Here is a 19,304-nt window from a genome sequence, read left to right as displayed (position 1 = left end):
CGCCGAGGCACGAGGGAGCGCGAGGCGGGCGCGGGGGCCGCGCCGCCCCCGCCAGCCATCTGGTACGGGTACGGGGGGGGGCTCCTCGTGGCCCCGTCCTCCCCGCAGAAGGAGCCGGGGCTTCACCGGGCCGTGGGCGCGCTGCCGGGTGCGCCCAGGCTGGGCGCTGGAGCTGCCAGCACCGCCGGCACCCGCCGCGGCCGGATCCGGCAGATGGCCCCCGCAGATGGCCACGCAGCGCAGGGTCCGGCCACGGCGCTCGGGTTGGCTTCTTCCAGCAGCCAGCACCCCAGAAAAGTCCAGCTGGGAGAACTGGGAGGACCGGGGATGCCCCGCCGCGAGCGCCGCTGTCGTTGGGGCGAGGCTGCGGCCAGAGCCACCCCGAGCAAAGAGGCTGGGGCTGTCCCCGTCCACGTACAAGAGTATTTATTTCATCGTTACAAGAGAGAGACAGCACCTTCTGCGTGTCGGGCTCTTCCCGGTTACTGGTTTGTACATTCAGAGAGCTGCGGCCGGGGCGAGGGAGGGGAACGGCTCCCGCTCGGCCGCCCGGCGCCGGGGGACGGCCACTGGCACAGGGGACCCCCCCCTTGCCCTTGTGCCCGCGGGCGCCCGAGCCCCGGCGCCCCGTGCGCGCGTGTCTGAGTGCTGAGGTTGCCTGTGTGCTCCTCCGTGCAGTCTGTGCGTGGCGGCGCTGCCCCTTCCTTCCTCCCTGCCCTCCTCCTCCTCCTCCTCCTCCTCCTCCTGCCCTGCCCGCGCGGGGCCGGGGCCGCCGGCTCTCATTTCCTCGTGTGCAGCGTGTCCTGGAACTTGGTGCTGGTGTAGCGAAGGTGGAAACCCTTCTTGTTGATGGTGTCGTCCGAGTGGAAGCGGATCATCACCGAGTCTCCGGCCGAGTAGACCTCCTCCGGGGGCTGCCGGGAGGGGGAGAGGAGCGCTCAGCACCACGAGCATCCCGGGGATGCGCTGGGATTCGTGACCGGGAGGTGCAAAAGCATTGCAATGACCCCTCCCCGACAGTGCTGCGCCATGCACGGGGCGAGGGGGGGGGTTGAAACTTGTTTAAAACCCCAAAGCCCCCCAACGGAGCACGCTGGTGCAGAGCCGAGCTGGCCAGGGACCGCTTTGCACCGCTCTGCCTTGGCTCAGCACCACCCATCGCTCACGTTTCCCCCGCCCAGCTCCCCGAGCTCACCCCGGACCCGCAGAAGCGGCCGAGGCGCGGGGCCGTCCCGTCGTAGCCGTCGAAGAGCTCCATGTAGTCGTAGCCGCAGTCGGCCTCCTCCTCGATCTCAAAGGTCTGGAAGATGAGCTCCACGCCGTAGCCCTCCTCGGCCATGATCACCCACTCGCAGTCCGAGCCGCCCGGGTAGTTGTTGTCCCCGAACTGCGCGTGCGAATACAAGTCCTTGGTCTTCACCTCGGCACGCATCTGGCCCCCGCACACTTGGGGAGAAGCCAACAGCGGGGGGGTTAGGAGGGCCCCCGGCCCCGCACGGCACCCCCCACACACACCAAAGCTCCCCAAAACCGGGAACGCTTCCCCAACCCCGCGGCCGGTACCGGTGGAGTGCGTGGCCTCGAAGCCCTTCTTCTGGACCGAGTTGTCGGAGACGAACTTGAGGAACATCTTGTTGCCCGAGGAGACGATGGGCTCGGGCTCCTTGGCCCCGCAGAACCGGCCCAGCACCGGCGCTTTGGCGTCCTTGCCGTTGTAGATCTCCAGGTGGTCGTAGGTGCACTCCTGCTGCGCCTCGATGTCCAGCTCGGTGAAGGTCTGCGGCACGGGGCGGCTCAGCGGGGCGGCGCGCGGCACGGCCCCGGTGCCGCGCGGTGCCGGCCGCTTCCCGTGGCCCCTACCAGCTTGACCCGGTGGCCGGCCGTGGTGCTGATGGCCCACGTGCACTCCTTCTTGCTGGGGTACTTATCGGGCCAGTTGGGGCTGGTGATGGTCCCCGAGGTGGACGTCACCTTGTGGTCGCAGCCGGCTGCGGGGAGAGCGGGGGCTCAGGGCCCCGGTGCCGTGCCCGGGGGATGGGGGGCGCACGGAGAAGGGGGGGGGCACAAACCCACCTTCCTTGCAGTCGTGCTTGTTGTCGTGCAGCACGAAGCCGCTGCGGCACTGGCACTCGTAGCTGCCGAAGGAGTTGAGGCACTCATGCTGGCAGCCGCCGTTGTTCTTGGAGCACTCGTCCTTGTCTGCGGGGAGAGCAGAGAGGCACCGGGCTGAGCGGGGCGGCCGACGCGGGGGGGCAGCCCGGCAAAGGCGGGGGGGGGGGGGGGGTGGGTCCCCGTGCCGCGTGGCCGTGCCCGAAGCACCGGTGAGCCCCGAAATGTCGCTGCCCTCCAGCAAGCCCGGCCGGGTGGGGGGGGGCTGCGGGCAGCCAAGCAAGGCAGCAGCAAGCAGATCGGCCGCGTCCCTTCCAGCGGGTGTAAGAGAGGGGGGGGGTCCTCCTCTCCCGGGCTCACGCACGGGCACCACCATTACCTGCTTACGGTACAGACGGGGAGGCAGAAAAACACACAGTGACAACCAAAGATGCACAAGAAAGACCAGGACGCGGGAGTCCCTCTTTACTCATCGACAGGAAATGTCACAGACACGATAAAAACGGGGGAAAAAACAAGGTCAGCTGGTCGGCGACAAACCGGAGGAGGCGAAAAACAACGGGAACGGGGCGGCGGGGAGGTACGTCGGGGGGGCGGGGGGGGGCTTAAAACCCAAAAAAATAATAAAAATAAGGCCAACAACCAGTTCTGTCAAGCACAAGGGGCTGCCGGGGCCGGCCCGCGGGCGGGGGGCTCGGCTCGGCCCCCGCCGTGCTCCCGCACGGTGCCCGGGGGCCGCGGCGTTCCTGAGAAAGGTGGCGAGGACGGCGCGGCTCAGGAGGGGCCCCGCGGCCGCTTCTGGAGGCGAAACTTCAGGCCGGGCAGGCGGGATTTCGGGGGCTGCAGCTGCTGCTTCTTCTCTGCAACGAGACACGGGGAGGGGGATGCGACGGGGGGAGCGCGGGCGCTGGGGGGGCACGGCGGGCACGGCGGGGCATGCGGAGCGGCCAGCCGGGCAAGCAGGCAGGCGGGGTGGGGGGGCGCGGGGGGACACCGGCGGGGGGACCCGCGAGCCCCTCGTGCACCCAGGGGCTGCGGGGAGAAGGAGGAGGAGGAGGAGGAGGAGGAAGAGGATGAGGATGGGCTTTGGTCGGCTTCCTCGCTGCTCGGGGGCTCGGGGGGTGCGTGGGAAGCCGGGGAGGGTTTGGGTTTTCACCTGCGGCAAGGCGGCTCCCCGGGCTGGCCGTACTTACCTCCGAGTGGCCACCACCCGCCCGAGGGCTCGTTCACCGTCCCACAGCTTGCCCAGCACCACGGCAGCCGGATTTGGGGTCTGGCCGGGGGGGGGGGGGGGTCGGGTGCCGTAGCCCCCTCCTCGCCCGTGGGGCAAAGCCGGTGCCGGCCACCCGAGCCCCGTGCCGAGCTCGCCCAGCTCCCCAGGGGTGACGGCGATGCCGGGGGGGACGCATCCCTCCCGGAGCCGGTGGTGGAGGCAGAGGGGGGGTCCTGCCCCAGGCTGGCCCCCCACCCGTCGGGAGCCGTGCACGCGCCCCGAGCCCTGCGGTGACGCCTCTCGAGACGAGGCCGGAACCTGCCGTCTCCCGGGTCTGGGTGAGGAAGCGAGGCGGAATAGACCCGTTTTTTGGGGGTGGGAAGGGGCTTCTGGTGGGCCGGGCGGGACGAGAGCAGCTCCAGCAAAAGGGGGGAGCGCGCGCGGCACTGCCCTGCAGGAAGGACGGAGGGAGCCTGGGCGGGCGAGACAAGAGCGAGAGAGTCGGCAGAGGGAAGAAGCCCCCCCGGCTCGGAGTCCTCGGCGGTCCTTTATTCCAGCGGCTCCTCCACCTGCCCCGCCACCGCCACCCCGTGCACCGAAAGCCCCCCGCCTCGGCGCGCGGCGGGGCCAGGGACCTACCTGGTGCCGGCAGCGCGGCGGCGGACCCCCCCCCCCTGCGAACGCTTCTGTAATGCACCAGCCGAGCGCTGCCCGTGGGTGGCCCCGAGGGGCTCGGGGTGGCCGGAGCAGCGGGGAAGGAGGGCAGGGACCCCCCCCCACCCCCCCTGCGGCTAAAAAGGAGCCGCAGCAGGGATGCTGAGCCCAGGAGCCGCGAGCGACCCCGGGGGGGGGGCCTGCAGCACGGTCCTGCCGCCGGGAAAGCCCGAGACCTGGGGTGGAGAAGGAGGGTTCGGTGGCACGGCTGTGGCAGGGGACAGGAGCAGCCTCCGTGGGACGGGACAAGCCCCGGGGAAGCGCCACGAGTCCCGGCAGGAGGTCGGGGAAGGCGGGGGGGGACCCCCCCCGGGAGAGGGAAGGAGCCCGAAGCGCAGAGAGGGGGGGACTCACCCGGCTGCCCCGCGGTGCCGCTCGGCTGCTGGGCTTTCCCGAGGTCTCTCTTTGCTGGAGGGCGGCGGCTCCCGAAGGCTGCGCTACCTCGCTCGCCTTGGTTTTAATTACAAAATAAAGCAAAGACACCGGCCCCCCGGCCCGCCGGTCTCTCCGGGCTGCCTCGGAGAGCAGCCACCGCCGTGACGCCCCGAGCTCCTGCGGCCGAGCGTCCGCGCTGCCCCTCCAAACGGCCTCGGCGGGGGCCAAAAAGCGGCAGGAGGTGCAAGGCTCCTGTCTCGAGCGCACGGCTCAGTCCAGGCGGTGCCCTCGGTGGCGACATCCAGGGTGCCGTGCCGCGGGGGGACCCTCTCTTGCCCGAGGGTCCCGCGGAAGCCCCCAGCCCGGGGGGGGGTGAGGCTTTGGTGACGCCGTTTGCTCCGTGTCCCCGTCCCTCCCTCCCCAAGACCTGGCACTGGGGACCACTATTTCCAGGCGGGGTTGGCCCCCGGGAGAGGAGAGAGGAACACAGAACAGACAGGAATAAGCAGGTAATGGTTTTCAGGAGGACACCTGAGACGCCGTGGCAGCGGGACGCCGGCCGCAAAGGCTCTGCTGAGCACCCTGGGGAGAGGAGCTGAGCACCCAGCGCCGGGGAGAGGAGCGCGGCCGGGTGCTGGCGGCGCAGGGGCGGCAGAAGCGGAGCAAGCCCGCGGCCGTGCAGCGTAGCGGGGGACGTGCAGCAACGTAGCCCCCGGGGTGCAGTGCCCGGCCCGGGGTGCTGGTGCTCCCCAAAAAAAAAGGCTGAGCTTGTCCCCGGCCTCTGCTGCTGCAGCTGGAGCCCAGCAGCCTCCGGTTTTTGGGGACCTCGAGGGTACCCGAGAAAGGGGGGGAAGCTCGAGGGGCAGCAAAACATGTCGTGAGCCTGGCTGTGAGCTCCGTGTGAGCCAGCTGGAGGCCGCGGGGACTCCCCCAGGGAATTGCACCCCCACGGGGCACAGCCTCAGCACCTCCCCGGGCTGGATGGAGCGGGGACTGCACCCCGCGGGCGGGCGTTAGCGGCGATGCGGGGGGGGGGGCGCAAGGGGGGGACGCGGCTGGGCCGGGGAGCGCAGGGGGCTCTACCTGAGAAGAAATGGGCTTTGAAGCCCTTCTTGGAGACGGTGTTGTCGGACTTGAACTCGATCCTCATGTTGTTGTACTGGGAGGTGATGACGTCCGGCTTCTCGGCGCCGCAGAACTTGCCGTGCAGCTTGGAGTCGGCCGTCAGCCCGCTGCGCACCTCCACGAAGTCGTATTTGCAGACCTACGGAGGGGGGGAAGCGGGGGGGGGGCACGGGGCTGGCGGCATGGCCGTGCCACCCACCCACCCTCCTCGGCCACCAGGCTGGGGCACGGGGGGGCGGGGGGCGCAGCAGCGGGCGGAGGGTGACCCCCCCAAGGCTCGCTCACGTCATTGCCCTCGGTCTCGAAGAAGTCGAACTGCAGGGAGATGCGGTACTGGGTGGGGGCCACCAGCTGCCAGATGCAGTTCTTGTTGGGGGGGTACTCCTTGGGCCACCCGGGGCTGGTGATGGAGCCGTTGAGCTTGGTGAGGAACCCTCCGCAGGCGGCTGCAGGGCGGGAGGCGCGGGTCACATCCCCGGCACGGGTACTGGGAGGCACTGGGAGGCGCTGGGGGGGGGGGGGGGGGCACTGGGAGGGGGCACTCACCCTCACAGCGGCGCTTGTCGGAGGCCAGCTCGTAGCCGGGGTCGCAGGCGCACTTGTAGCTGCCCAGGGTGTTGACGCAGCGCTGCTCGCACCCGCCGTTGTTCGGCCGCGAGCACTCGTCCACCTCTGGGCACGGGGCGGGGGCTGAGCGGGTGGGCAAGGCTGACGAACCCCCCCGGTCCCCCCCCCCACCTTCGGCTCGCCGCCTACCTTTGAAGAAATTGACGGCGAAGCCGGCTTTGTTGATGGAGCCGTCGGAGACGAACTTCATCCAGAGCTTGTTGGAGGTGCTCTTGATGTCGTCCGGCTTGTCGTAGCCGCAGTAGCGGCCGATGAGGCTGCTGGCCTCGCTGCTGCCGTCCCGGATCTCCAGGTAGTCGTAGGCGCAGCTGTCGTGCCGCTCGATCTGGGGGGGGGCACGGGGGCATTAGTTTTTGGGGACGCTGCCCCCGACCACCGCGTCCCCAAGCCCTGCCTCCCCCCCGATGTCCTGTAAGTTCCTCCCACCCTGTCCCCGAACCCGCGCGCTGCCAGCAAAGTCTCCCCCACTTGGGGAAACCGAGGCACGGCAAGGCCAGGCGAGGATTTGGGTACCCAGAGGGGCCACACAGGGCTTTGGGTACCCAGCGGGGGCAGGAACACCCCCGCGGCAGCTCAGAGGCTGCCCCATGCACTGCATTGAGGCGCTCCTGGGGGGGGGGAATTTCCCCTTCCCAGGGGCTTCGCGCACCCACCTCGAAGGACTGGAAGGTGAGGCCCACGTGGAAGCCCTCGGAGACGGTGATCTTCCAGACGCACACCTTGCTGGGCCGGTAGTCGTCGGGGTAGTTGGGGGACTGGATGTGCCCGTTGTCCTTCTTCACGTCCCCCCCGCAGATGGCTGCAAGGGCAGGCGCGGCCCCCCCCCCCCGCCATGAGCTCCCGCGCCCCGCGGCAGCCCCGGGGGGACCCCGAAACCCCCTCCCGTACCTTCGTAGACGGCGAAAAAGCCTTTGCCCACCCAGTTGCTGCTGCTGCGGAACTCGACCCAGAGGCGGCTGTCGGTGGAGACGATGGGCTCGGGCAGCTTGTTCCCGCAGAACCTGCCTGGGGACGAAGGCGTGCTGGGCTGCCGCGGCCGCGCGCCCTCCGCCGGCACACCCGGGGGGCCCAGGGCCGCTTCGGGGGGGGAACGGTCCCCCCCCCCAAAAGAACTGCTTCTTCCCCACCCTCTCCGATGCTTTTTGGGGCGTTTCACGGAAATGGGTTGTTTCCCGGGGGAGCGGGATGCCGACATTGGGGCTTGGGAACGTCCAGCTACTGGCAGGACGCTGCCTCGCGTGACGGGGTGTGCCGGCCAGCCAGATCATCCACGCTGGTTTAATTAGCGTATGCTAACGAGCCGGGAGCCCAAACGCCCCGATTTGCCGCAATAACCTCCCCCGGGGCCAGCTTTCCCCCCCCAACCCCCCCCCCGGGGGCAGTGGCACGTGGCGGCCGGGCAGGGGGTACGGGCAGGGGGAGCCCCTCGCCCCGGTTACCTCGCAGCGTGGCCTTTCTCCAGAACCCGTCTCTCACCTCCACGTAGTCGTACCAGCACAGCCGGCTTCGGTAGAGGTCCAGGGTGGTGAAGTTCAGGATGATCTAAGGTTGGGGGGGGGGGGGGGGGAGGAAAGCGTGGCGTGAGCCCCCCACCCCGTGCCCCGCGGGGGTCTCCTTGCTGCCGGACGGCAGCTCCGGGTGCCGGCGGTGCTGGTGGCACCGGGACCTCCCCGCGAGCATCCTTCTGGGGATGCTGGTGCGGGGCACACCGAGGTGGGGGGACCCCAAATTTGGGAGCTGGGGGGGGAGAGAAGATGGGGTAGGGAGGCTGGGGGTGGGGCTGGGGGTGCCCTCGGGGCCGTGCCGGTACCTTCTCTCCGGGGGTGACGGAGATCCTCCAGACGCAGTGCATGTGGGCCGAGTATCCGTTGGGGAACTGGGGCGAGGAGAAGTTGCCCTGGCTGTCCTGGAGCGTCTCCCCGCAGGCTGCGAGAAGGGGGAGGTGGGGATCAGACCCCAGCTCGGGCCAGGGGAGCCCCCCCAGCGCCGTGACGGGCACCCACGGGACCAACCCCTCCATCCTTTCCGCCCCCCCACCCCCAATTCCCACCCCGCAAAACCGCCACGTCGCCGCGGCCCCGAAGGGCGCAGGAGGTCCCGGCGGTGGCTGGCGACGCTCCCGGCACCCCGGCACAAACCACGGCCCCCCGGGAACCATCTCGGGGGCCCCCCCCACGCCCTGCCACGCCGCGGGGGCCCGGCTCGCAGCCCGGGCTCGGAGCAGGTTTGCGCGGCTGGACCCGGCCCAGCGCTGCCATCTGGAAGCCACATGGTGCCGCGGCCGCCTCGCGCTGTCGCGGGGCCAAGCCAGACCCCCCCCCATCACATCGGGGCTCGGGGGGGGGCACCGGGGGTGTGAGATTAAAGGTGAAACGTACAGAAAAAGAGCCTCGAAACCCGGGCTCGCTGCCTTTTTTCCCCTCCTCGCTTTGCAGTGGAAACAAAGGGAAGGGAAAGCAGGGCTGCAGAGGTGCTTTTTTAGCTTTTTTTTTTTTTTTTTCCCCCAAAAAAAAAACTAATCACTTTTCCTGCTCGGCTGGAGCGAGGCGCTCGCAGCCCCGTTTCTTCCTGCAGCCCCCGAGCAGGAGCTCCCGCAGCAGGGCTGGCTGCCGGGGCCTCTCACAAAGGCGTCCCTCTTCCAGGCTGCTAATTAGTCGCTGGAATTAAGCAGGGCGCCAAACTCCTCGCAGATGTTGCAGCCCCCGGAGCTGGGGGACCCGCGGGGAGCCTGCAGCGAGAGGTGCGGGGAGCAGGGATGCTCTGGTTTTGGGGGATGCTCTGATTTTGGGGATGCTCTGTTCCTCCGGGGATGCTCTGTTCCTCGGGGGATGTTCTGATTTCAGGGGATACTTTGCTCTTGGGGGATGCTCTGATTTTGGGGGATGCTCTTGGGGGATGCTCTGATCTCGGGGGATGCTTGGATTTCGGGGAATGCTCTGCTCTTTTGGGATGCTCTTCTCTTTTGGGATGCTCCTTTCCTGGGGGATGCTCCCAGAGGAGTGGGCAGAAAGAGGTGTGCCCACACGTGCAGAGCCCTGGGGCTCGTTGCATCCCGCGTTTTCCCCCTGCTTACAGATACCCCACAAAACCACCGCGGACAGCGAACAATTTTTGCACGCTCCTTGTAGATGGGGAAAGACGACCCCAGACAGCGTTTTTCTGCCAGCGAGCCTTGCTTCATCGAGGCTTGGGGTGAAAGCAGAGCCACCCCCAAGCTGACACAGCCCCGTGCACGCTCACCCACGCGCTCCCACCCCGCTGAAGCCCACCCCGGCCCCCTGGGGCGCTCACCGGGGCAGCGGTACAGCTTGCGGGCCTGGGCGATGTCTCCTTTGCTCAGCCGTGTGCGCTGGCCGATGGCGGGCCGGACCCCGTTCACGTCATACTTGGGCAGGATGGTGTCGAGGAAAATGCCCCTGGGGAGAGAGCAGGGAGAGGCTGAGCAGCGGCTGGAAAGCACCGGGGCCGCTCCGGGCGCCCTGGGGCAGGGATGCTAAAAACAGCCTGGGGTAATTAAAGCCTGCCGAGGTGTGGGGGGGGTGAGTCAGCGGGGCCGTGCACCGCAGGGCGCAGGATGTGGCCCTGTGGGGAAGGCACCGTCCCTGTCCCGAGGGAGCTGGAGCTGCCTAACAGATGGGACGGAGCGTGCTGGTGCTAGCCAGACGGCACCGCGGGGCTGCAGGCAGCAGGGGAGAAATGAGGAGGTGCAGGGGGGCAGCGAGGTGCTGGCACAGGTCGGAGGGATCCCCAAATCGCTCGGGACAGGGTCCCGGTGCCACCGTGCCCTGCGTAGGGGCGAAGAACCCCGGGCCCCACGCACCTGGAGAAGGTGTTCCTGGCGTAGTGCATGATGCTGTCGAAATCGTACGTCTCGCCCAGCGACTCCACCTCCTCCGGCTCCATCTTCAAGAAGTTGTACTCCTGCCCTGTGGGGGCAGGCGGGACGGGGCCGCGGTGAGGGGCATACCCCAGCTTTGTCCGTGCCCCCCTGGGGAGGAAGAGGGGGAGGAGGAGGAGGAGGAGGAAGGCCGCTCCCTACCTGGCTGGATGTTCTCCCGGACGATGGAGACGTGGTCGTCCCGGTCGGGGCGCGTGTGCTCGTGCCAGAAGCCAATGACGTGGCCCAGCTCGTGCACCACGATGCCGAATTTGTCGCAGTTTTTGCCAATGGAGATGGCCTGCGGCCCCCCGCCTCTGCGGCCCACGTAGGAGCAGCACCTGGGGGGGAAAACAGGGGGGCCCTGGGTGAGCCCCACGCAGCCCGGTGCCTCCCCGGGTAAGGACGTGGGTGCCTCAGCTTCCCCTGGTCCTGCTGGGCACGGAGCATCTGGAAAGCATCCCCGCAGCCTCCGCGGGAGCTTCAGCCTCCTCCTGCCCACGTCAGAGCTCCAGAGCTGCCTCAAAACCTCAGCTCTGCCGGGAGACCGGCACGGCACGGCACGGCACGGCACCCTGGCTGCCTCCCGGTGGGCTCCAGCCCAGCATCTCGGCACATCCAACCCCATCTACCACGCCAGGCTCAGGGGTTGTGCCCTGGGGGGGGGGGGGGGGGCGGAAAACCATCACCCCCGGCCGAAATCCGCAGCCTGCCGCACGGGGAAGCCTCCTCCTCGGCACCATCTGCTTGGCTGCGGCCGTGCCGTGCCGCGTGAAGACGCCGCTCTCTTCCAAACCCCTGTTTCCTTTGGCTGGGGCAGCGCCACGGACCTCAGCCCCATCCCGGGAGCCTCCAGGGGGCCACGGCCACCCAGGCAAAGGGCTGCGTGGGCAGCTGGGTGACAAAGCTCATTAGCCGGGCACCTTAATTAGCGCTGCACGAGTCCCCTTTCGCACTGCAGGACCACGCGCACGGGGTGCTCGCCCCGGTGCCGCCTCGTTCCCACCCAAGGGACCCCGCGGCGCCGGCGCTCGCGGGGATGGGCTTGGGTTGAGGACCCCGAGTGGGTGCAGGATTGGGTGCCGGGACCCCCGCCGCTCACCCGCAGGGCCGGTAGGTGAAGACGATGTAGCTGTCCTCGTCGTTGCGCTCCAGGAAGGTGACGCAGGTGTGCTTCTCCCAGTGCCGCATGGCCTGCCGGAAGATGGCTCGCTGGCTGCCTGCGGGAGGGCCGGCGGGGATGTTGGGGGGGTTGGCCATCAGCGGGGGGGAAACTGAGGCACGCCGGGACCCCCCCCGGCACCCCAGCACCAGCACTCACCGCTGAAGTTGCCGCTGATCACGTAGGGGATGACCCCGTCCGGCCACACTCGCTCGGGGCGGGAGGTGGCGGCGCGGCGGCTCCGTGCCCGCTGCCGGCCCCGTCTCCGCGCCTGGGGGCTGCCTGCGGGGATGGGGGGGGGTGGGGGGGTGAGCACGGGCGGCCCCCCCCGGGGAACGGGGCCGCGAGGGGCTGCGGGGGTACCTGAGGAGTTGGTGGGCAGGCGGGTGATGGTGCGGTGCGCCAGGTCCACCACCCGCTCCACCTGGAAGAGCCGCAGGTCCTCCTCGTCCAGGGCGATGTCTCCCAGGAAGGCGGCTGCACGGGGCGGGGGGGGGACACGGGGTTAGGGGGCACGAGGGGGGAGCCCCCTCTTCACCGAGGCTGTGTCCCCGCTGCTTGGGGAGCCCGGATTGCCTTGGCCCCAGACGCCACCCTGGTTGGGTTCCCCTGCGCTCAGCCTCTCCCCGTGTGCCCCCGGTGAGGAAGGCCGGCCCTTCCTCCTCCTCCCTCCCGGCTCTCCCTTCTCCTTTAACTGCAAAGCAAGCGTGGTGCCGGCCGGGCTCCCCTGCTCCCCACGGTGCCGGCGCTCCCAGCAGCTGGAGCCAGCCCCACGCCGACATCTGGTTCCCATAAAGCCCAGGCCCTGACTTTTTAGGGTTTCTATTATTATTTTTTTCTGCCTTGCAGAACGGCTCCAACCCCAGGCTGCCTTCGGGAGCCCCGGCGAGCTGCGACAGCCCCGGGACGCCGGGACGACCTCCGAGGCATCTGCCACGGCCCGGTGCAACCATCTGGCCCGGCCGTGCTCTGGCACGGGGCGAGCCCCCGCTGCACCCAGCGCCGGCAGGAGCGGAGCTGCCCGAGAGGCGTCCGTCTGTCCGTCCATCTGCCGGGGCCACGCGTCCTTCCAGCGCCTCCCCGGCATCTGCGGGCGCAGAGCTCTGTGCGCGCCGGCGCTTCGGGGAGCACCGCCTGGAGGACGCAGCCCTTCCTCCTCCTCCTCCTCTTCCTCCATCCCCGCTCCCACCAGGCCCTCCCGCGCGCCGCGGCCTCGCCGTGAGTCAACGCGGCAGGATGCGGCCCCCGGCATCGGCACTTGGCCGGCGCCGCGCCCCCGGGGACCCGGCTTTTGCGGAAACGCCACGGCCCGGGCGCGAGGGCTGGCTGAGGTCATGCCGCACACCCTGCCAGCGCCGGCACGGAGGCTCTGGATGCGGGTGGAGACGGGCTTCTCGCCGGGTCTGTGCCGCACCGGGGGGCACACGGGCGGCTCCGGGCACCCCCTGCCCTCGGCAGCCCCCCCGGGGAAGGGGTCGCGGGCAGGGGAATGGGAGCAAAGGGGGTGGGATCGGGTGCTGGAGCGGCTCAAGGGCCGGTGGGGAGCGGTGCCAAGTTCACGCTCCGAGCAATTAACAAGTGGATCCCAAAAGAGCCACTAATTGCAAAAGCGAGGCGGGACAATTAGGAGAGCCCGGAGAGGTCTGAAGCAACGGCCACCGGCACGGGGAGGCGAGAGGATGAGCCCAGACACCCCGACCCTGCCCAACCCTGGGCCCAAACCCCTCGCTGGAGACGGCACGGAGCGCTTTGGGGTGAAAGGGCCACATTTTGGGTCTGTTCCCAGTCCCGGTCAGCCGGTAGGCACATCCCAACAGAAGGAAACCCTTGCCCAGGGGCAGAGCAGGGCCGTGGCACGGCAAACCCCCCAGTGCTTTGCCAGACACCGATCTCCCGGAGAGCCCCGGTGCGGATCCGGGGCCGGGGGGGCGCTGTGTCCGAGCGGGAGGAGCGGGGAGGCCCCGGGGCGCGCGAGGGACGAGCAGCCCGTGCCAAGAGGCGCATGGAAAGACAAGGGAAATTAAGCTCGCTTACGGCGGAGCAAGCGCCGGCAGAGCCAAGTGATATAGAAACCATATGTGAGGGATTTGGGATACGTGAGAGAGCCGGGCAGGCGAGCGCGGGGACGTGGGGCTGCTCTCCGAGCCGGTGCGAGGCAGCCCGGCTTCTTGCTGGACCCAGCCAGAGCTTGGGGCCGTGCCACGGCCACCGGAAAAATCCCCCAAAATTCCCCTCCCGGCTGGGAAAAGCGGCTTCCCACTCAGGGCCGTCCCCGCCCCGGGCTGGAGGAGCGGAGGTGGCCCGGCCGCGATCCCTTTAAGGCCACGTTAGGGCCAGCCCAAAGCGTTGCTTTTAGAAACGTCCACGTTGGTTTGGGGTTTGGGCGCTTCCTCCCCGCCGGGCCGAGCCCAGAGCTCCCCAGGGGCCGTCCCGAAGGCGCCCCTGTCCCCAGCGGCCCCTCCGCCGCGGGGGCTCCCCGTGCCAGAATTCCCAGTTAACCCCTCCGAGGGGCCGCTGCTGCGACTTGCTCCTCTCCGCGGCTGCTCCCCCAAAAAAATGCGGGGGCGAAGGCGCCGTGCCGGGGCTGACGGGGCAGGAGAGGTCCCTGAGTCAGCCCGGCCCCAGCCCAGCGCCGCGGGCGGCGAGGAGCTGCCAAAGCTCGGCGGAGCTCACGTAGGAGCGGGGGAAATCGGAGCTGCAGCACGCCGCCGGGGCACCCCCTGCGCCCGCACCCCGCGCCCTCGCACCCTCGCCCCGCCGTGGCGCGGTGCCGCTCGGCTCCCCGAGGGTTTGGGGACAGCCCGGTGTCCCCAGTGCTGTCCCCAGCCCGGGAGGCCGTGGCCGTGCCGCAGGGGCCGCCCCAGGTTGCAAAATTCGGGGCAAGGTCTGAGCAATTGCGGTGCCAGCGGGGCGGACACGGTGCCAGCATGGCACCGGTGCAGTGGGAGCACGGAGACCCGGAGAGGCGGTGGCTCCAAGGCCATGCACCGGCCGTGGGGACGCTCGGGGCGTGATGTCCCCATCCTTGTCCCCAGCAGCTGCAGAGGAAGGGGGTGGGAGCAGGGAAGGGGCCGGCCCTGCACGTCCCTCCTGCTCCCCAACCCTTTGGGACCTGCCAGCGAGGCTCCCGCCGAGCTCCCCGGCACCCCAAAGCCACCTGCAAGGTGCCACCGTGTCCCCAGCATCCCTACCCCAGCCCTGAGCCTCGGCGTCCCCATCAGCCACCCCACACTCACCCCACACCCCCCATGGTATTGCTGGGGAAGCCGAGAAGGTGGCGTTCCCCCCCGTGCCACAGCCAGCACCCCAAAAATGCCCCAAATCTGCCTATTTCAGCCTCCCGCACACCCCGGCGGGGCCGGATCCTGCCGGAGATAACTCAGCCCCTCTTGTTTGACTTTTTTTTTACACGCTGTGTTTTTGTTTTCGGGTTCTTGCAACGGTGACGTAAGCCCAGGGACGATCAAGACAAACAAAGTTTGACGTTCGGACCCGGGCCAGCCCCCCCAGCACCCCATCCCAATGCTGCAGGCACGATCCTCGCCGTGCGCACGGCTCCGTGGCCGTCCCCGAGGGCCCCCTCGTCCCCTCCCCACGGCTCGCCAGGGATGCGGGCGCTCAGCATCCTTCCTATTCAAAGCGAGGAGAAGGAAGGGGTCCCCCCGGGAACGGGGCCCTCCGACGAAGGGCTGGCATCGCCGAGGTTTCGGGACGAGCCCCGAGGTTTTCGCAGGCACAACCCAACCTGCGGACGAGCCCCGCGAGCCCGGGGCGTGAACGCGATGTCCTGGCGAGCGCGCAAAAGCAAACAGATCGGCGGGAGAAACCTTGGCAGGGGAGGGCGCGCAGATAAACAGGACGGGATCAGGTTTCAGGTCAGTCTGGGGCAAACCGGGCTCGGTGCGCGGCGCCGGGTTCGGAAGAGCCCTCGCCCCAACGCGGGTCCGACGAGGCCGGGCTCCCCTCGGAGCACCGAGAGCCACGGGTCTGGTGTGATGGGCATCAGCCCGTGCTCAGGAGCAAGGAGCAGGCTCAGTCCGACCATCCCACCGCCTCCAAGCCCTTGTGGACCACGAGCATCGCTCCGGGGCCAGCCAGGGACCAAACTGGGAGCGGGCGAAGAGGCAGGGAGCGAGCCGCGCTGCCCCGGCCACAAGACGGAGGCGTCTCCGGGGCAGGATGGAGGAGAGAGGTTTAAAAGGTGCATCCCGGCCTGGGCCAAGCCGCCGGGGTCGTAAAGCCTCGGAGTCACCGGGGCAGCATCCCACTGGCTCGGCGGAGCCGTTAAATATGTGAGGAATGCTCCTCGCGCCTCCCCCTCGCTGCCTCGCGCCAGCCCAGCTGCACCCGCAGCGAGCAGCAAAACACGCCGGGGCCGCAGCAGGAGGAGCGGGTGCCGCGCACGGATGCGGCCGGGACCCCCCCCCCACCCCGCCTCGGGGGTCTCATCCTGCTGGGGCGCACGGGTGTAAAGGCGGAGAGGTGCTGGGCATCCCCAGCAGCGCGGCTGGGAGCGCAGCGCCACGGTGGCTGGGGTCGAGGCCTCATCCCGCAGCTCGCCGGCACCCCGTGGCCCTGCGGGGACCCCAGGGGGACGGATCCTGGCCCTTTACTCCCCTCTGGCCGTGGTGCTCAGCCCCTCTCCCGGTGCCCCCGGCCAAGCAGCCGGCGGGGCGAGGAATATTTGCTTTCCCAGAGCACCTTCCTAGAGCGCGGCCGGCACAATACAGGAATTCAGCCTCGCAGCCACGCCGGGAGCCCGGCCAGAGCACGGCCCCGCTGCGGCCGGGGGGGAAACTGAGGCACGGGGGGGCTGGGGCTGCTCAGCACCCGGGGGGGACCTTCTCCTCCCACAGCCCCCCGGGTGGTGGGGACGCTGAAGGGCCAGCAGGATGCCCTGCCACTGAATCATCCCTGAGCTCAGCACCCGTCGGAAGGGGAGAAACAAGGGCAAGGCGCATCCTGCCCGGGCACAGCACCCCTCTCCGAGCCCCCAGCCCCCTTTCCCGAGGGGCTGGGCTCTGCCGGGGCCAGCACAGCACGGAGCAAGCGGCCGTGCCGAGCTCGGAGGAGCCTGGCCTCTAATAAACACGGCTCGTAAAGGTCCGGGGGCAGGTCGGGAGCGGGAGGGACGCTCGGATCGCTCCAGGGGAGGATTTTCCTCCCGCTCCTCTTCCGTGACAGCGAGCGGAGGAGAAAGCCTCCTCCGGGGCTCGGCGCGGAGGACGCAAAGCATGAAACCTCCAGCGTGTCAGAGCCTCCGGGACGGAGCCCAGCCTCCCCTTAACTCCTTCCCAAGCTGAAGCCGAGCTCGCCGCCGCCTGCGCTTCTCCCTCTGCCATCCCCACGTGCCCGACGGGGGATTCGCCCACCCTACAGCCATGTGCTCCCCAGCCCCAGTCTGGACCAGCTCGGGAAGCTCCCGCGACGTGAACCACCAGCGGGAGGCTTTCCCAGGGGGGGCTGCAGCCCCCTAACCCCCCCCCCCGCCCCAGCACACCCCCGGCCCCCCGCCGCCGCGCCGAACGGGTGACTGCACAAGGATAAAAGCCGAGCCCGGCACCGGGCTGAGATTTACAAGGTCTCCGCGCCGCCCCCGGCCCCAAAGCCCAGGCCTCCCGCCGGCCCCGGCTCCGCGGGTGGATTTTAGCCGGCCTGAATAAGTGACATATAACGGCTGGAAAATATTCTTGGGCACCCTGACAAGCGTGACTGCAACCAGTAGCCTCCGCTGACTACGCCTGGAAAGTGTAATCTAGGTGAAACCCAGGCGGACGGAGCCAGAGCGCTCCAGGCACGGCTGGGAAGCACGAGGGGGGGCTCGAGACCCCCGCCCCGGTGCTGTGCACCCCCCCCAAAAGCACTGCAATGCCCCCGTCCCGGGGCTCTGCTGTCACCCTGCGGGCAGGCGGTGCCGTGTCTGTGTCCCCCTGAGCCCCCACCCCAATGAGTGGGGGCAGTAGGTTGCGGTTAGCCGGGTCCCCCCCAAGCTGCCCCCCCTCCTCTGTGGGTGCTGGGGGGGGGTCCCCGGGGAGAAGCCAAGTGCGACCAGCAGGGCTGGATGCGTTTGGCTGGTGCTCCTGTAGGGTCAGCACACACAGCCGGAGCAGCTCCTCCGGCGGGAGCGATGCCGGTGCCGTCCCCGGGCATCCCGCTGGGACCACGGGCAGGATGCGACCCCTGCATTGGACCCCCCCCACCCCGGATATCCCGCTGGCTGGGGAAGCAGGGCCACGGCTAATTCCTCCCCACAGGCTGTGGCTCCTCGCCGTCCCGTTTTGGCACCCGAGGAACGGACAAAGCGGCCGCGCCGCTGGCACAGGCCGGCCGCTGGCACCGAGCGGGCGGCATCGCCCCGGGGGCGGCCGCGGGCACGAGCGGCCTCAGGATCCCCCTGGTGTAAGCCGTGCAGAAAAACCCCAAATCCCTCTCCCGGTGCTTCCCCTTCCCACAGCCCTGACGGGACAAGGCCTCGGCACTCAGCTGTTTCCGGCGCTGCCCAAAACCCCGGGGGAAAAACACCGCGGGGATGCCGGGAGGGGGGCACACGGCGCCCACCCCAATTCTCCCCAAATCCTGCCCCTGCGGTGCCCGATCCCCCCCCCCAGGGCCCCCCGGGCAAAGGCACCGTAATCGAATCAGGCACATAAGGAGCTCGTAAAGGCAGGCGGGGAAGGCGGGGAGAGCGCGAGCGGGAAGGGTCGGGGGGCTCGGCGTGCGCGGGAGCGGGGCGAGGAGCGGGGAGCCCCCCCCGGGGAGGCCGGGTCGGGCGGTGGGTGAAGCCCCCCCCGGGTGCCGGGTGGGAGCGGAGCGGTGGCTCCAGCCGGCTCTGCCCGGACGGTTTTGCAAGCCGAGCTGTTTCAGCCCGGGAGGGCAGGAAGGGAAGGATTTTTGGCCCGAAAAAAAGCCCTCATGGAGACGGAGTTGGAGCAACAGCCGCCTTCCAGCGCAGACAATGCCATTAAAGAGAAACGTGATCCTGCAGCCCGGAGCCGCCAGACGCAAACCCTCGCCTCTGCTCTCGGCTCTGGGGGGGGTCCCCTCCCGTGCCTCAGTTTCCCCCCCCCCCATCCTGTCCTTTCGCCCCCTTTATCTCGCTCTCGCGGCCGGGGACCGTCTCCCCATGGCGCCCAGCCTGGGGCCTCCGGCCGCTTCCAAGCGATGAATAACAGCTCAGCAATGCCCTGAGCCAGCACCGAGGTAACGAACTCCCCACGGAGGGGGGGGGGACCGACAGCGGCCGGCCCGGGACAAACACCTCCGGGGCCGAACCGGGTGTCCTGGGACGGCGGCGGCACGGCCGGGACCGAAAACTCCCCGTGGCTGCTTCCCGAGCGCCAGCACCGCGCCTGGATCCGGCCCGCGCCCCGCTGGCACCGGGGGGGGGGGAGCTGGGGGCTCGGGTGGGCTGGGGGCTGCTGGGGGCCGATGACAGCTGGTGGCACGGCCGGGGCCGGGCGGAGGAAACGGGGTGCTAAGCGGGTTCCCCCCTCCGCTCGCCACTCGGAGCGCAACCCCAAGGCTCCGAGTTTCCCCACGCCAAGCCGCGGGGCGCACGCTCGCCCGCTGCCACCCACGGCCACCGACAGCCACCCACGGCCACCGACGGCCACCGACGGCCACCCACGGCCACCCACGGCCACCCACGGCCACCCACGCTCCCCCGCGGCCACCCCACGCTCGCCCCGTGCCACCCACGCTCCCGCGGCACCCACGCGCGCTCCCCTTTGTCTGCGCCCTCCGGCCGCCCCGGCGCGCATCCCCCTGCCCTACCGGCTTTGCAGGGGTCCTTGTAGTCCAGGGGCTCGGCGTCCTCCTCCTCCTCCTCCAGCACGTAGGAGTAGTCGGGGACGTGCATGGCCCGGGCCAGGAGCAGGCAGAGGAGCAGCCCGCAGCTCCGCAGCCCGGCCATGGCTCTGCGGGCAGCGGGCGGGCAGGGGAGAGGCGGGCGGCTTTGCTTTTTTTTTTTTTTTTTTGTAAAAAAAAAAAAAAAAATCCCTTCTCTCTTCCCTTCTTTCCTTCCCTTCTTCGCTCCCTCTTTTTTTTTTTCTTTTTTTTTTCGCTTTTTTTTTTTTTTTTTTTTTTTTTTTAGGGAAATGAGA

General features: G+C 69.4%; 1 protein-coding gene across 4 annotated transcripts; it reads right to left on the bottom strand.

The window, feature by feature from the left end:
• Positions 1–409: 409 nt before the first annotated feature.
• Positions 410–19,237, bottom strand: BMP1 (bone morphogenetic protein 1). 4 transcript variants are annotated; one of them, XM_066983459.1, is made up of 20 exons: positions 18,976–19,230; positions 11,566–11,679; positions 11,362–11,484; positions 11,143–11,260; positions 10,203–10,381; positions 9,984–10,089; positions 9,455–9,579; positions 7,974–8,089; positions 7,603–7,705; positions 7,052–7,168; positions 6,817–6,962; positions 6,293–6,488; positions 6,083–6,208; positions 5,822–5,982; positions 5,495–5,675; positions 2,074–2,199; positions 1,861–1,988; positions 1,564–1,777; positions 1,196–1,446; positions 410–914 (listed from the first exon to the last, which is right to left on the bottom strand). In XM_066983459.1, exons 1-20 carry the CDS (start codon positions 19,112–19,114, stop codon positions 780–782), a joined length of 2,904 nt encoding a protein of 967 aa, XP_066839560.1. In that variant the 5' UTR covers positions 19,115–19,230; the 3' UTR covers positions 410–779. The 4 variants fall into 4 exon arrangements, 3 of the variants coding, with proteins under 3 accessions (XP_066839560.1, XP_066839559.1, XP_066839561.1); XM_066983458.1 differs by having other exon boundaries at positions 11,362–11,679; positions 18,976–19,232; XM_066983460.1 differs by lacking the exons at positions 410–914; positions 1,196–1,446; positions 1,564–1,777; positions 1,861–1,988; positions 2,074–2,199 and adding an exon at positions 2,541–2,969 and having other exon boundaries at positions 11,362–11,679; positions 18,976–19,232.
• Positions 19,238–19,304: the final 67 nt, after the last annotated feature.

This window comes from Anser cygnoides, chromosome 26, assembly GCF_040182565.1.
Source record: "Anser cygnoides isolate HZ-2024a breed goose chromosome 26, Taihu_goose_T2T_genome, whole genome shotgun sequence".
Taxonomy (NCBI): domain Eukaryota; kingdom Metazoa; phylum Chordata; class Aves; order Anseriformes; family Anatidae; genus Anser; species Anser cygnoides.
Note: the sequence above shows the minus strand (reverse complement) of the source record. Positions and strands in the feature narration are given on the sequence as shown.